At 41.7% G+C, this 18,068-nt stretch overlaps 1 protein-coding gene across 1 annotated transcript in view; it reads right to left on the bottom strand.

Moving 5' to 3' along the window:
* sema5ba (sema domain, seven thrombospondin repeats (type 1 and type 1-like), transmembrane domain (TM) and short cytoplasmic domain, (semaphorin) 5Ba) overlaps window positions 1-18,068 on the bottom strand; it is a 269,710-nt gene that overhangs the window by 135,273 nt on the left and 116,369 nt on the right. Inside the window, exon 3 of the mRNA XM_063005942.1 lies at window positions 7,427-7,667. Coding sequence (XP_062862012.1) covers window positions 7,427-7,613 — 187 coding nt within the window. The 5' untranslated portion in view covers window positions 7,614-7,667. The remainder of the gene's footprint in view (window positions 1-7,426; window positions 7,668-18,068) is intronic.

Genomic DNA, 18,068 nt, shown 5'->3' with positions numbered 1-18,068 from the left:
CAGGTAACTTTTCACAGCGGCTGGCTGAGTTCTCTGCTTAAAAACGCTCATCCATCAAAAAAAAACCTAATCTCAGGGTTAGCCAACACCTTCATTGTGTCACGACTTCCATACCACTGCTCTAGCACAAAGGATGGATTTAAGGTGTATTGTGGGATTTCTGTGCAATTGGCTCAACATAAAAGGACATTTTACGTGTGCTAGCTTACAATACTGAGCCAATTGTTCAGGAGTTTTTAATCATAAAAGGAATGCTAAGAACCTCTGCCCTGATGAATGAGAATGACGTGGAATGGCATGAGAAGGAGAGAGGCTGCCAATTGTAACGAATAAAAGGTTAAAATAGTACACAAATGAAGGATATCCGCTTGCCTCTCATTTTCGTGATATATTGTTCACTAATAGGGCGACACGGTGGCGCAGTGGGTAGTGCTGTCACCTCACAGTAAGCAGGGACTGGGTTTGATTCCTTAGCTAAGCAGCCAGGGTCCTTTCTGTGTGGAGTTTGCATGTTTTCCCTCTGACCACATGGGTTTCCTCTGGGTGCTCTGGTTTCCTCCCACAAATCAAGACATGCAGTCAGGCCAACTGGAGATACTACACTGACCTAAGTGTGTGTGTGTGTGTGCTACCTGTGATGAACTGGCAACCTAGCCAGAGTGTTTTCTACTGTTTGCCCAATGAATCAGACCCACTGCAACCCTAACCAGGATAGTAAATTAATGTTCACTAATATATATACACCAATCAACCATAACATTAAAACCACCTCCTTGTTTCTACACTCACTGTCCATTTTATCAGCTCCACTTACCATATAGAAGCACTTTGTAGTTCTACAATTACTGACTGCTTTCACCCTGTTCTTCAATGGTCAGGACCCACACAGGACCACTACAGAGCAGGTATTATTTAGGTGGTGGTGTGTTAGTGTGTGTTGTGCTGGTATGAGTGGATCAGACACAGCACAGCAGCGCTGCTGGAGTTTTTATATAGCATGTCCACTCAGTATCCATTCTATTAGACACTCCTACCTAGTTGGTCCACCTTGTAGATGTAAAGTCAGAGGCGATTGCTCATCTATTGCTGCTGTTTGAGTTGGTCATCTTCTAGACCTTCATCAGTGGTAACAGGACGCTGCCTATGGGGTGCTGTTGGCTGGATATATTTTTGGTTGGTGGACTATTCTCAGTCCAGCAGTGACAGTGAGGTGTTTAAAAACTTCTGCAGTGCTGCTGTGTCTTATCCACTCATACCAGCACAACACACCACCACCATGTCAGTGTCGCTGAGAATGATCCACCACCCAAATAATACCTGCTCTGTAGTGGTCCTGTGGGGGTCCTGACCATTGAAGAAAAGCATGAAAGGGGGCAAACAAAGCATACAGAGAAACAGATGGACTAATATTATGGTTTAAATATTATGGCTGTTCGGTGTGTAGTGCTTTATATAAGTATTTATCTCACAATCCTTTTGCCACATTATTGGCTGTCCCAACATGAGATATGTATCAATTTACCATAAATTGACAGTTCATAGACACTCATTTTCACAATAAAGACCAAAAAATTATATATTTAAAAAATAAAGGGGAGGGGCAAAAGTAAAAAAAACCATTTCTAGGTGTTCATCACCCTTGATTTGGGACTTGGTTGAACCACTATTGGATTGGTCTATTAGAACCAGTGTTATCTGTATTAGTGGCTACTAATTCATGCTTGACCACACTGTGCAAAATCAACTAAGGTCTGCCAGATAGTGCTAAATCACATTATCTATACACATAAGCTTAAAACATTCGTAGTTGATTAATTGGCTGGTGTAACTTTGTCAGTAAAAACAGAAGAGGAATGGGCCATAATGCCAGGTAAGTTTGGGAGTGGTGATGTACAGCAATTCTGTGCCTTTACCACAAATGTTTGATGGGTTTAAGGGCAAATCTAAGCTCCTGAAGGACAGTTTTCTTTATTTTAACTGCTTTGCTGTGCCTAGTGATGATGTTCTTGTACTCCTCTAGCTCAATAACTAGATTTAGAGGGGTGGAATGGGCTGTAATTTCAAATTTTCTCAACGTCTTCATGATGCACTGAACTAAGCCTCAATGTCATTGAGTCGTGTCTATTTTCAATTCCGTGCTCTCTTAACTTCATTTTAAATTGTTTTGTTGATAATCTTAACTATATTAATATGGATTGAAGTAATAAAAAACCCAAATAAACCATTTCTACACAGGCACTGGGAGTAAACAGGGGTTGGTAGGTTACTGGAAATTAATACTATGTCAGTCTTACAAAGTTTGTACTTCTTTACTGAATTTGTATTGACTTGTTGAAAGACTTTAGAGAATACTTTTACGGCACTCTATTTCAGTGTTTTCTACTTTTTCAGCATAATCATTAATTCCCAACCAGTGTTTGTGCAGCTTCCTGACAAAATATCTTCAGGCAAAAAACATAAAAAACATCCCTCAAGTTTTCTTAGTTGCAATAAAAAGTGCCGGCCAAAGGCGATGTCCTTTTGAACTATGGCTGCTGTTACATCCAGGTAGAGCTCCAGTAATATCAAACCCCAGGGCTTTCATTTCTCTTTTTCCTATTGACAATTTTCTGCAATTTTATCATGCCCCCAGGAGAGTCAAACACATCTCCTGAATGCCACACAAACTGGACTAGACAATTACCTACGATTTATCCATCACTCTGACTGCATAAAATATACGGTCAAGTGTATGCAGACACTGAACCGTGCTGGACATCTTATTTCAAAATAATAAGCATTAATGTGGAGTTGCTCCTCTTTGTATAACAGTCTCCACTCTTTAGGAATAGCTTTCTCAAAACTTTGGAGTGTGTTTGTGGAAATGTATGCGCATATAAAAAGCATTTGTGAGATCAAGCGCTGATTCAATATATCCTACAGACAGATCTTAAGTGTGGTTAAATTAAGAAATCTGTGCACGACGCTGGAGTTTCTCTTCACCAAACCTGTAAAGCTATGTCTTTAAAGATCTTGTTTTTTATACAGGAGTGCAGTCACACTGGAGGATCAAAAGCCCTTCTCCTAACTGTTGGCACAATGTTAAAAGCATCCAAACTATTTGCTTTATTTGATTTTATATACCTGTTAGCAATAAGTATGACTAAAATGCCTAGGGGTGTCTACATACTTTTGAGCGTATGTATGTGTATCTAAAACAATCTTGTTTTTTCTTGTTAAAGAGATTTTTGGAAGACAAGGTTGTGTAACTTATCGTTTTGTTCTTTTAGTGTGTTTTCCTTAAAAAGTGAACATTTATCTCTCACTAAAGACACCATGTTCGTCAGCACTCGTCAGCATCAGCACATACCATCTTTGTCAGATTGCTCAAACTCTCTGGGTTTGCACGAAACACAAACTTGCAAAAACATGACATAGACCCCTATGTTCCATCCAGAAAAATGCAGCTAAGCCATTATCAATATTTCATGAAGTGTTTTCACAGGCATAACATTATGACACCCTTCCTGATAATGTGTTGGTCCCCTTTTGCTGCCAAAACAGCCCTGACCCATCAGGGCATGGACTCCACTAGACCCCTGAAGGTGTGCTGTGGTATCTGGCACCAAGATGTTAGCTGCAGATCCTTTAACTCATGTAAGTTGTGAGGTGGGGCCTCCATGGATTGTTTGTCCAACACATCCCACAGATGCTCGACTAGATTGAGATCTGGAGAGTTTGGAGGCCAAGTCAACACCTCAAACTTGTTGTTGTGTTCCTCAAACCATTCCTGAACCATTTCTGCTTTGTGGCAGGGCGCATCATCCTGCTGAAAGAGGCCACAGCCATCAGGGAATACTGTTTCCATGAAAGGGTGTACATGGTCTGCATCAGTGCTTAGGTAGGTGGTACATATCAAAGTAACATCCACATGGATGGCAGGACCCAAGGTTTCCCAGCAGAACATTGCCCAAAGCATCACACTGCCTCTGCCGGCTTGCCTTCTTCCCATAGTGCATCCTGGTACCATGTGTTCCCCAGGTAAGCAACGCACGTGCACCCGGCCATCCACTTCCATTGCTCCGTGGTCCAGTTCCGATGCTCACATGCCCATTGTTGGTGCTTTCGGCGGTGGACAGGGGTCAGCATGGGCACCCTGACTGGTCTACGGCTATGCAGCCCCATACGCAACAAACTGTGATGCACTGTGTATTCTGACTCCTTTCTATCAGAACCAGCATTAACTTCTTCAGCAATTTGAGCTACAATAGCTTGTCCGTTGGATCGGACCGCACGGGCCAGCCTTGGCTCCCCACATGCATCAATGTGCCTTGGCCGCCCATGACAGTGTCGCCGGTTTACCACTGTTTCTTTCTTTCACCACTTTTGACTGATACTGACTGCTGCAGACCGGGAACACCTCACAAGAGCTGCAGTTTTGGAGATGCTCTGACCCAGTCGTTTAGCCATCACAGTTTGGCCCTTGTCAAACTCGCTCAAATCCTTACGCTTACCCATTTTTCCTGCTTCTAACACATCAACTTTGAGGATAAAATGTTCACTTGTCAGTGGTCATAATGTTATGCTTGGTCGGTGTATATACTAATCATGCTAGTAAAGTGTGAGACATGATCATGCAGGTCATAAGAAATAAGGACAGTTCCATTTATAATACACAGTTGCATGTCAGATGTTTAAGCAACAGTTCTAACAGTTTTAAAAACTATTAAAGCCATGATTTTAAAGTAGCAAAACTTGGCTGAAGTGCATTTTGGCCCAGGAGCTATCAAAAAAAGCATGTTTGAGATCAAAAGACTGAAAAAGTGCCAAAGAATTTCCTTTGGTTTAATTGATTTTGGCACTAACTCACATGTTAGGGAGTCTAGCATAAAACACTACACAGAATGTATTTAGTTTAGTATTCTGCCAGTGAAGGTTTACAAGTGTCAGTGACTTATGGCTGAATCACATTTTGATTTTTAAGCCGAATGGGGTTGTGGGTTAAAACACACAGACACTTGCACATTTCCACTACTTTTTACTGGATGCAATATGAATATCATATCCTTAAATCTTTTCTTAAATAAAAAAATTCTAAAAAGCATCTATTAAGGTTCCTTAAGGAGTAAAAGGTTCCCACTAAGACAACTTACAGTTAATACATGTACAGTGTATCACAAAAGTGAGTACACCCCTCACATTTCTGCAAATATTTTATTATATCTTTTCATGGGACAACACTATAGAAATAAAACTTGGATATAACTTAGAGTAGTCAGTGTACAACTTGTATAGCAGTGTAGATTTACTGTCTTCTGAAAATAACTCAACACACAGCCATTAATGTCTAAAATGGCTGGCAACATAAGTGAGTACACCCCACAGTGAACATGTCCAAATTGTGCCCAAAGTGTCAATATTTTGTGTGACCACCATTATTATCCAGCACTGCCTTAACCCTCCTGGGCATGGAATTCACCAGAGCTGCACAGGTTGCTGCTGGAATCCTCTTCCACTCCTCCATGATGACATCACGGAGCTGGTGGATGTTAGACACCTTGAACTCCTCTACCTTCCACTTGAGGATGCGCCACAGGTGCTCAATTGGGTTTAGTCCATCACCTTTACCTTCAGCTTCCTCAGCAAGGCAGTTGTCATCTTGGAGGTTGTGTTTGGGGTCGTTATCCTGTTGGAAAACTGCCATGAGGCCCAGTTTTCGAAGGGAGGGGATCATGCTCTGTTTCAGAATGTCACAGTACATGTTGGAATTCATGTTTCCCTCAATGAACTGCAGCTCCCCAGTGCCAGCAACACTCATGCAGCCCAAGACCATGATGCTACCACCACCATGCTTGACTGTAGGCAAGATACAGTTGTCTTGGTACTTCTCACCAGGGCGCCGCCACACATGCTGGACACCATCTGAGCCAAACAAGTTTATCTTGGTCTCGTCAGACCACAGGGCATTCCAGTAATCCATGTTCTTGGACTGCTTGTCTTCAGCAAACTGTTTGCGGGCTTTCTTGTGCGTCAGCTTCCTTCTGGGATGACGACCATGCAGACCGAGTTGATGCAGTGTGCGGCGTATGGTCTGAGCACTGACAGGCTGACCTCCCACGTCTTCAACCTCTGCAGCAATGCTGGCAGCACTCATGTGTCTATTTTTTAAAGCCAACCTCTGGATATGACGCCGAACACGTGGACTCAACTTCTTTGGTCGACCCTGGCGAAGCCTGTTCCGAGTGGAACCTGTCCTGGAAAACCACTGTATGACCTTGGCCACCATGCTGTAGCTCAGTTTCAGGGTGTTAGCAATCTTCTTATAGCCCAGGCCATCTTTGTGGAGAGCAACAATTCTATTTCTCACATCCTCAGAGAGTTCTTTGCCATGAGGTGCCATGTTGAATATCCAGTGGCCAGTATGAGAGAATTGTACCCAAAACACCAAATTTAAGAGCCCTGCTCCCCATTTACACCTGGGACCTTGACACATGACACCAGGGAGGGACAACGACACATTTGGGCACAATTTGGACATGTTCACTGTGGGGTGTACTCACTTATGTTGCCAGCTATTAAGACATTAATGGCTGTGTGTTGAGTTATTTTCAGAAGACAGTAAATCTACACTGCTATACAAGTTGTACACTGACTACTCTAAGTTATATCCAAGTTTCATGTCTATAGTGTTGTCCCATGAAAAGATATAATGAAATATTTGCAGAAATGTGAGGGGTGTACTCACTTTTGTGATACACTGTATGTACCGTCACTTATGTCCTCTTCACACAACTGACATTGCCTTATGTTATTTATTTCACAAAATTTTAATACTGGTTAAAATACACAGTCAAGTCACATTATTAAGACCACCAGCTAATATCCAGAGTAACCACTGTGTGCAGCACAGACAGCAGCTAGACGGGCTGGGAGTGACTCAATAAGGTCCTGGTAGGTTGTCACAGGTAGTTGGAGCCATGCTGACTGCAGTGCATTCCACAGCTGCTGGAGGGTGCACCCATAGTATCCATAGAGCGAACATGATTATCGAGGTGGTCCCACAGATGCTCAATTAAGTTCAAGTCTGGGGAATTATTTGGAAGTCTTGGTCATGCTCTTCCAACCAATGTCGACATTTCTAGCCATGTGACATGTCGCATTGTCTTGATGGAAGATCCCATCCGCCCCAGGGACGGCAATTTTAGCCACGGTACTTTTACCCATGACAGCACTGAGGAATATATGTGAATACAGCCTATCGCACACCTTATATACCCACCAAGCCAGCTCACAAAACATGACTTCCTTCATGAGCTACGCGCTGCCGCTGTCGAAAGTAGGATGTGGTCATAATAATTTGACTCGACTGTGAATGAATGAATACATTTAGGATCTCCAGCTTTACTCATTCTCATTGTGTACCTTAAGACACAGTTCTAGAGCTCACCTTGAATAGAGATGATAGGATGTTCTTGGTGGGTACACTCTGGCCTGCTCTGTGGCTGTGGGCTTGGGCTGGGTTCTGTGGGAACAGGTTGCGTCTGGGAGATGACTGCGGGGATGCCAAGTGAGAGGAGGCAGAGGAAAAGGCCAGACACAGCCAGGGAAGTTGCGCCCTGTGGCAAAGCTGTCATGATGACTGAGGCCAGCCTGTCCTCTAGCTGCCAAGGTGGGCCTCTGTACCGCACCTAGAAGATCGAAAGAAAAAGTTGTATATAGATTGTTAGTGAAAATATTACCAGTCTCAGACCTTTTATAGTGTAGCAAATGTGTGAATAAGCAAAAAGACTTAACGCTCTATAAATATTGGGTAATTAGGTAATGCAAGGAGGCAAATCTGGAATGGCTCCAGTATACGTTCTTTAACAGGCCATGCAGCACAATGCTTTACACTTACTCGGAAAAGCTCGATTAATTAATACTGCTCTCAACCATAATAATTTACAGAGACTTTTTACTAAAACCCCTTAGTCAACACTTCTCCAGTTAAGGTCTTTAGCAGCAGTAATCATGGCTAAATGCAGAGGGAGGAAAAATGTTGCTTTCACCTTCGCTAGTCCTAATAAAGACTGCTACATCTATCACTACGCAGTGGAATGCAAGAAATTATGTTAAAAAGTTCCTAAGAGAACCTGACACCTTTACCTAAAGACTTTCCAGAGACGTTGGCATTTGAAGCTATTAAAAGACCGAAGCATTTTTATATGCAAGCGATGCACTTTATTGTGGAGGAGTTTTAATATCAAGAATAATCTCGAGGTGAGGGAACTGTGACATCTCCATCTTTATTCAACACCCCTGCAGTCCCACCGCAGTCGTATTACTACACCAGGCGGTAAGCTGAATCACAGTTCACTCTTTTCAATCTCCACTCGGAGAGCAAAGAAAAGTGCCAAGTGCTAAGTGCTCTGCTCTTCATGTGTCACAGCAAATAGTCCTTAATGGGAGCCAATAATCATGCCTGAATAAAACTAAGGGCCAGAGACACTAATGATAATGTAACCCCCAGGTGAGCTTTTACGAAAGCTTAAAGCACTTATTTTTAGTTCCCTACCTTATGTCCACTTTGGAACAGCTTCCTTTTAAAAGTGTCTATATAAACGGTCATTTTAAATGTATTAATATAAAACTAAGAATTAGAAAAGAGTGAATACTGACTCCAAAGTTTAATCACATGCTACATTTGCAGTACATTACAGTCCATAACATGGCACCACACTCCCTAATTTATACAATTTAAAGCAGCCAGTGTACCAAATGGGAAAATAACCTAAGTACTTAGAGGAAACCCATGTAAAACATGACCAACCCACAGGGAGATAGTGGTAGCCTAGTGGGTAGAGCTTTGGGCTATTAATCCACAGGTTGAGGGTTTGAATCTTAGCTTTGCCACGCAGCCACTGTTGGGCACTTGAGCAAGGCACTAAACCCTCTCGGATCCAGGGACGCCATATAGTGGCTGACCCTGTGCTCTTACCCAAAAGAATTCTGTTGTACTGTACACCTGTATATGTATATATGTCAAATAAATGCCTTATTCTTCACATATATGGTACATTCATTTACCTGCTACATCCACTATGCAGATGAACTTTGTGGGGATTGTGGTGGAATTGTATGTATATAATAATTTGTCTATGCATATTATATGATATTTTGTGTATGTGTATGGGTGGGGGCATCCAGATACTAGTTGAAAGGCACCAATTTACAACTGTGTTCACTCTAAAGTCCTACATCTGTTTCACCCTGGGGGTTTTGTGATTCATGTGAACGATGCCTGGTCAACGCATGGACATTTGGGATTAGCCAATGAGACTACACCACGAACTGTATGTATTTCCCGTTGAAAGGTGTTCTTGAAGTATAAAAGACACAAGTGTTAACAGTTTTGAGGAAGGTCTGGTCAGATACGGTCTGAAGCCTTCCCGCTGGCTTTACGTTCTTAGGAATAAAGGGTATTCTTAATTCCTAAGGCGAACTGGTCTGGTCTGGTGAATATTGCGGAAAACATTTCCACGACAGTATACAATTACTAATTGTAACCCATTGATTAGTTTTGGCCTTACAGTGCTTATACTTCTGAAATGCAAACGTAGACATGCAGAACTACCTGAGATCACAATACAGTATGTTCTTATTACTAGTATTACTAGCGTTTATAGATTAACTTTTAGACTAGTTAGTTTGACTAATTTTAGTTTAGTTTTAATAGTATTTTTAGTTTTTAGACTACTTTTAGACTACTAGTCTATTCACCACTGGATCACTATACCATTAACAAGGAATAATTTGGCATCATCACTGAGTATAGTACTAATGTAATTGCAGCAGAATCTGCAGGTCATCAAAATTCTACTGCTAATACAGTGCAATCTCATATAACCAATGTGCATTACAACCCACAAGAGAAAACACATCAGGTACAGAACGGCAGAGCTCAGCATACTGTTTTTCCACTTAATGGGACAATCAATAAAAGATTATTAGCTTAATTAATTACAAAAGCAAATATTATACCCACAATCAATTACACACTACAGCTGCTAACTAATTAAGCAAATGAAGGTGTTGATGAGGTTGGTGCCTAATCGTTAACACCTCACACACTTCAGTTCTGTTTTCAGATCAGACCAGAATGTAAGGACAGGATTATAATCAATGCACAGGAAATGAATTCTGTAATAGTATTTATAGTGAATTGAGGTACTGTGGGATTATGAAATGCTGTACTGTATAAAACATGCACACTTGAATAGAACTGGATTCAAAACCACCATTCTGCTGATGTGTTTATGTAGATCATTTGATGAAAATGAGTGGAGGTTCTCTTTTTTCTAAACTAGATTAGACTTTTGTGACTAACAGCATCAAAGCGAGACAAATGCACTTTTTGAAGAGTACTTTTTGAAGAGAAACTAATTAGTTTAATCTCCACAATATGAATAATTTAATTTACCTAAAACATGATAGTAACTCATTAAATTCACTTAGATTTGTGTCTAAGTTATAATTAATGACAAACACCTTCTGCATAAACTATTAACTTACTAGCTTTCTTTTGTCTTATATATCTACATACAATATATCTCTGCATGCTTTTTTAGCCTGCTTTCACCCTGTTCTTCAATGGTCAGGACCACCACAGAGCAGGTATTATTTAGGTGGTGGATCACTCAGCACTGCAGTGACACCGACATGGTGGTGGTGTGTTAGTGTGTGTTGTGCTGGTATGAGTGGATCAGACACAGCAGCGCTGCTGGAGTTTTTAAATACCGTATCCACTCACTGTCCACACTATTAGACACTCCTACCTAGTTGGTCCACCTTGTAGATGTAAAGTCAGAGACGATCACTCATCTGCTGCTGCTGTTTGAGTTGGTCATCTTCTAGACTTTCATCAGTGGTCACAGGACGATGCCCACAGGGCGCTGTGGGCTGGATATTTTTGGTTGGGGGACTATTCTCAGTCCAGCAGTGACTCAATCAGCGCTGCTGTGTCTGATCCACTCATACCAGCACAACACACACTAACACACCACTACCATGTCAGTGTCACTGCAGTGCTGAGAATCATCCACCACCTAAATAATACCTGCTCTGTAGTGGTCCTGGGAGAGTCCAATATTGCAATATTGTCCAAATAGATGAGATCATGAATACTCAAAAGTACAGACATGTTTTAATTCATCATGCCATTCCTTCTGGAAAGCGCCTGATTGGTAATGGTTTTATTTTTCTGCACGATAACAAGTCCAAGCACACCTTGAATGCAGTGAAATCATATTTGAAAAGAAAAACAGCTGATAAAACACTGACAGCCACTGGCATCCACAGAGTCCAGACTTGAATTTTATAGAGGCAGTAGAGGATCACTTGGACAAAGAAAGAAAAAAAAAAAAAAGACAGCCTAAATCTAAAAAAGAACTCTCAGAAGTGCTGAAAGAAGCCTGGAATAATAGATACCAAAAGTTTACTTCAGAAAACTTTGGGACAGTCTCCCCAAAAGAGTTCAAGATGTGCTTAGTGCCAAAGAAGGTCACACTGAATACTGACTTTTGCCAGTAGAAGCCATTTTTGTTCCTATATTTTCTGTTTGTATCTTAATTAGGGGTGGGTTTATAAAATCGATTTTTCGATTTTAATCGATCTTTATTTGAACGATCCGATATCGATTCATATAAATGCGAGATCGATTTTTTAAATACGCCCCTTTTTACGGTGCACACGGAAATCTATTACTATTGTTACCCCCTTTAATTTCGCGTGACCAGCCACTGTTTTTTCATGCAACGAGATCTGACCTGCACATCAGTTTAGCATGGCAGAAGCTCAAGTTATGACCACTACACAACTTTTTGCACTGATTTTCGCTCGAATCTGGATTCGGGAGGAACTCGGTGTTCGCTCTGCGATCAAAACTCGGCTCTCAATCAATGTGAGAAACAGCGAGGGGAAACACAGGGAGAGGTTGGAAACAGGTGGTGGAGCGCAATATAGTTTCTATCAGAATACATCAGCACACGCGAGATCGTTCTCTACAAAACAAAATATTTATTAACCTCCAACTCACTACAGAACGATCCATGCTGCTCGTGTTGCCAAATCCACTCAGATTCATTTATTTCATCAGCGCACAAACTTTGATTGCTCGCTACTTGTTGATGTGCATGTTTGGACGTGGTATCATTAAACCTTTCATCACTTCTCACGTGTGTTTTCGTGACAAAACGTAGTTTTGGAGACCAGAGAAGCTCGCCTGTGATTCCCCCTGGTGATGGATGGTGTAGTGTAAAACCCCCCATCGCCGATCAGTCGTGTAGTGTGAACATTACAGTGACCACGTGTTAATCAGAGTGTCGTGTAGTGTAAACTTGGCATAAGCTGTACAACAGCCAGGTGTATGTTTACATTACATTTACAATGTTGTAGCATGTCAGACAAATGGAAGAAAACAGTAACATTCATTTTTTATTATTATTTCATTTGTCTGACATGCTACAACATTGTAAATGTAATGTAAACATACACCTGGCTGTTGAATGTTACTGTTTTCTGTTTTGGATTAATTATTTATGTAAACAAAATACACAAATATTTTTAATAATGAGTGTTTTTTGTACAATTATCACATTCGTTCTCTGAACATCTGTACATATGTAAACAAAACCTGTTAATGTAACTCAAATATGCCTAAATGTGTTGAATCGAAATTGGATCGAAAATCGAATCGAAAATCGAAAATCGAAGATCGAATCGAATCGGGACCTGGTGAATCGGAATCGAATCGATCCAGGAAATTGGTGGCGATACCCAGCCCTAATCTTAATAAAGGGACCAAAAAATAAACATGTGTACACACGTAGGTAGATGTTATCATTTGTACCTCATACCTAGTCATTTGTTATTTGTGGTCACAGAAGTGCCCTCTTAAATGCTGAACCAGCACTCCATGGCCTTGACTAAATTAGGTTTACCAACATAATGAAAAATAAGGATGCCACCTGGACCACATTGTAAGTCCCAGTATAGATGTAGCAGGCCAGAGTAAAAAGTCAATTACCAGCTGTGAGTTCGCCCATTGTGGTTTAGGGATGCTCCTGGATTACAGTAATGAATCTACATCTAGATATAAAGAAAGATATAAAGAAAACATATGTGTGGGCAAGTGGTCTCTGACCTCCTCTGCAATAGCCCCATGTGTTGCCACAGGAACAATCCCATGTATTGAACGGGTCATTAGTGTTGTCGCACATACAGAGACTGTCTATATCAGTGTTTGTTCAGAGCATTGGATTTAAACAGACGGACCTGCTGAGGGAGACTGAAGAGTGCAGTCAGAGAGTAGCAGTTGTCCTGTTTAATGAGCAAAGCTTCTTCATTTTACAACGTATTGATTAACAGCGATGTCAGCTGTGGGAGCTGCTATGTTACTTGACAGGATTGGGCTGCACTTTTGACTCCAAGATGGACACTGAAGATATAAGGAATTCAGTTCAATGGATCAGCAGGGCCCTAAAGCCCCAGCCATACTAGAAACTGAGTCTGGGAGATTCTAACCACAAAGTGTCTAACACAGTGGTTCAGTTGGCAATTTAGCAGCGAGTTAGCGATGTGATTTATTGACTTCAAAGGTCAACACAGTGAAGTAGCTGAGTCGGGGCCATGCTCAGATAAATCAAACCAAGATGGATTAGAATTAGTGTTACACCTAGTCTATAGAAATGTTTTACTTTGTGATGCTTTTAAATTGGACTCTGTGTCTAAAGCTATTCACAACATGGATTTATTAACTCATTTTCTATACCAGGATTGTAGTAGATCTGGAGTCTATCCTACAAAACCCAAGTGTGAATACACCCTGGAAATGTGTAAAGTAAACAATCCATGTGTTGGCATTGTTGTTTGCTTTGTCCTCCTAATTTTTCCTCCCAATCTAGCACATGGATCCTCTTTACTGATGCTCACCTCTAATCCTGACTGATCCGTGACTAACACATGCCCCCTCCGACACATGTGCAATAACTACATCTTTTTACCTGCATGAGGTTCAGTCTCGTGCACAGAGAGTCATCGATCAGCCAGCAGAGGTTGTAATTGCATCAGTTATGGGGAATGCCCCTCTGGCATCCAACCCAATGGACGAGCCAATCATTGTCTGTGTTGTAGGCGCCCAGCCTTCTGGTAGCAAAGCTGAGATTCAAACTCTTGGGTTAGAAATGTAAGCTCTGGTGTGCCACTGAACGCCTGTTGACCTTTTTGCAAGGAGACCCAAGCATTTAAAGGCTCACAATCCTTATTGATATAGGTAAAATATGGCTAACCTCATACAGGCATTCACTTGAGGCAAGAATTGAACCTTGGAGCTGTGCAGCTACATGAGTGCAGAATTTAACCGAATATGTCACCTCTAAGATAATGGATAGGTCGACTTTGAGGACCTCTACGGACTTGTTAATCAAATGTACACGGACCAGGCATAACATTATGACCACTGACAGGTGAAGTGAATAACACCGATTATCTCTTCATCACCGGACCTGTTAGTGGGTGGGATATATTAGGCAGCAAGTGAACATTTTATCCTCAAAGTTGATGTGCTAGAAGCAGGAAAAATGTGATTGCTAGATGACTGGGTTAGAGCATGTCCAAAACTGCAGATCTTGGGGGTGTTACCCGGTCTGTGTCAGTGCAGTGGTCAGTATCTATCAAAAGTGGTCCAAGGAAGGAACAGTGGTAAACCGGCGACAGGTTCATGGGCGGCCAAGGCTCATTGATGCACGTGGGGAGCAAACTGCTGAAGAAGTTAATGCTGGTTCTGATAGAAAGGTGTCAGAATACACAGTGCATCACAGTTGCAGGGCTGTTTTGGCAGTAAAAGGGGGACCAACACAATATTAGGAAAATGGTCATAATGTTATGCCTAATCTGTGTATAGGTATAAGTGGCCTTATGAAAAGGTAATACACTGGATTCAGAGCAAATTATATTTCTATTTTACCTTCAATATTGGGAATACCTTTGGAAGGTAACTAAAATACATTAAATTGTCTTTTCTTAGCAATAAAAATGCAAGGTGCTTCCAAAGAAAATGAAAATAAGGTGAGCAATGTGAAGAGTAAAATTTTATGAAAAGAAAAATTGGTAGTATATTTAATAATAAAATCTTAGAATAAATCAGCTCAGGTTTTATCCATCTGTTGAGTGGGTAACTAAGAAAGAAATGTGGGTCATAAACTCTTTTTCAAAGATTTCTTTATGAGCAGAGTTTATCAAATTCAATGGGCCATTGGTTTACTAGATGCCGTGATTCCTCCTGCTGCGAGTCATAAAGCATTGGAATCCCTCCAGCTTTCCCCTCTGTAATTTAAGCTAGAGAAAATGATCCTCAAGCTGATAGGCCACTTTTTTAAGTTAACCCAAGGGACCAGATGTAATCACAGTTAAAACTTTCAGCCGATTCTCATCTGATGCGATTAAGATGCTGATCAGATTTCTTTCAAGCCCATGTTGAGAAAATGCTGCCCACACAATCTAAAAAATGCACATTGATGAAAGCAAATAAGCACATGCACGTGTGCCTTAACATGCATTTGCTTAGGGAAGAAGCTCGTTTAAATGCAGCTGGTAATTTGTAAAATAACGTCAATGAAAACATTATAAGCAATTTTGATTACACCTGGTTGTTTTTTTTAAGAATTAGAGTTGTATGTGTGGACTCATAATTAAGTCTTTATAAAACATACGAGATTTTTCAGTCATCAGTCACTTTAATCAGTTGCTTCTCCAGAGATAACCTTGTTCTTAGCTTCACTGCTGCAGGAATACTAATGCACCTAATCAGCGAGCTGCTTTCTTCTAACAGAAGCCACACAAATGCCAGGTCATATGTGCAGTAAAAGAAACACCACCAAAGAAAAATGGTGTCAGCCGTCCAACAGTTGCTCCACATTAGGAGATGTGTCCCTCTGCACGGCCTAGTTTGGCCAGCAGTTGGGAGCACGAAGGCTCAGTTGCATGTGATCTCTTAATCTTTTTTAATTCTCACTTGAGCCTCGTAAGTGTTAAGTATATACAGTATATATATATTATGAATTTAGTGTAGTCAATTTGTTTTTCACTGCTGGGGGTCCTCGATTTTTGGCAGTCGAGGAGGGTATATTGCTGCTCACGCCTCCTCCGACCTGTGCGCAGCCCTTAACGGAACCTTTTTCCACCCATGCACTTTGCACAGGTGCCCACATATTGCGGTCATCCCTCCCTGCAGGCACTGCCAATTATGCTCGCTAGATGGCACCCAGCCGACAGGTGGCAACGCCGAGTTTCAAACAGAGGAGTTCTGGTGTGCTAGCGAAATATCCCACTGCGCCACCTGGGCACCATAGGATTTTTTTTATTTATCACAGCTTTTCTGAGTCTTCTTTGTCAGCTTCTTCTGTAACGGGGTTGGAACGTGCCCCCACTGCAGAGGGTGTGAGGCAGATCACACATGCAAGAACAGAAATAGAACCCAATACAACTGTGACTAAAATCCACTAACAACTAGGGGTACTGCTGCAAACGAATAATCCACTAACAACAAGGTGGACTATTGCAAATGAATAAGCAAACACATCTGCAACCCACCTTGGAGAAACTGGGTGGAAAAGGGCTAGTGCAAAAATGAGAACTGGATGGCTACTCTAGACGTCCCCAGCAAGACCAACTAAAAAAGGAAGGCCTGTCCATAACAGTTGATTTTCAAGCAAATCCAGCTCTGGAAAAGATCTGCCTATGGAGCAATTTGCTCCTCCAGGACGGTTACCTCCTAAAGTCCAACACAACACAAAACTAAGACGAGTTTTTAGGAATCAACAGAATGCTGACAACCCTCATTAGCAGCAGACCAAACTGGACTGAGCAATCTGGCATCAGGGCCTCAGAGAAATGCAAGCTGGCGAAGTCAGAGAGAAGCTGTGATATGTAGGAAACCTTTCACCTGTACTTATGAAGTGCAGGTGACTGTCAATCAAGAAAGATCAACAGATCTTTTACATCTGCAGCATTAAGCAGACACTTTCGATAAAAGTGACTTACAATTATAACTGAATACAATTCGAGCAATTGCTCAGAAGCCCAACAGTGGCAACTTGGTGGTGGTGGAGCTTGATCCAGCAACCTACATACCACTGCCCCTAATCACACACAACTGACCCTCCATGCGTCATCTGCCAGCCAACCTAGGCATCACAGAGGGAAAGAAGGCACAGGTAATTGTCAGCTGAGACAGATCAAATTGCTACTGTACCTCCATGACCCAACCCGTCTGCACATAGAAACACGACTCCTTACATGAAGCAGCTCTTGGACTGTGATGGCCTATTTTCATTTTGGGTCTGAGAACATGATGTCCTTTATTTCCAAAAATCCTTGTCAGATTACCAGCACTTTGTTTACTTTGTTAATCTATCTTTAACATGTTTGCGCTCAGAGTAGTCGCCTGCATTCCTGGATGGTACTGATAAATGGCTTTTAAGTTACGTTAAGTAGCAGAGTCTTAACTTTCCGGCACAGTGGCTCGGTGGGTAGCACTGTCGCCTCACAGCAAGAAGGTCCTGGGTTCGATCCCCAGGCGGGGCGGTCTGGGTCCTTTCTGTGCGGAGTTAGCATGTTCTCCCCGTGTCTGCGTGGATTTCCTCCGGGAGCTCCGGTTTCCTCCCACAGTCCCAAAACATGCAGTCAGGTTAATTGGAGAGAGTGATTTGCCCTATAGATGAATGGACGTGTGTATGTGTGTGTGTTTGAATGTGTGTCTGCACTGCGATGGACTGGTGCCCCGTCCAGTGTGTTACTGTGTGCATTGCGCCCATGGAAAAGCTGGGATAGGCTCCAGCACCCCCCACAACACTGATTTGATAAGCGGTTAAGACATGGGAGTGACAGTTTTATTATGTTACAGACTCATTCTACTGTATAATAGATTGAGTTCATTTTTTGTCACAAAATTCTACACACAATCACCAATAATTACGAAGTTAAAACAGGGTTTACTCACAAAAATGGTTTATTTAGGGGTTACATATCTGTACACACCCTTAGTCTAATACCTG

This window comes from Trichomycterus rosablanca, chromosome 12 (genome assembly GCF_030014385.1).
Source record: "Trichomycterus rosablanca isolate fTriRos1 chromosome 12, fTriRos1.hap1, whole genome shotgun sequence".
Lineage (NCBI taxonomy): Eukaryota > Metazoa > Chordata > Actinopteri > Siluriformes > Trichomycteridae > Trichomycterus > Trichomycterus rosablanca.
This window is presented reverse-complemented; position numbering and strand designations above follow the sequence as displayed.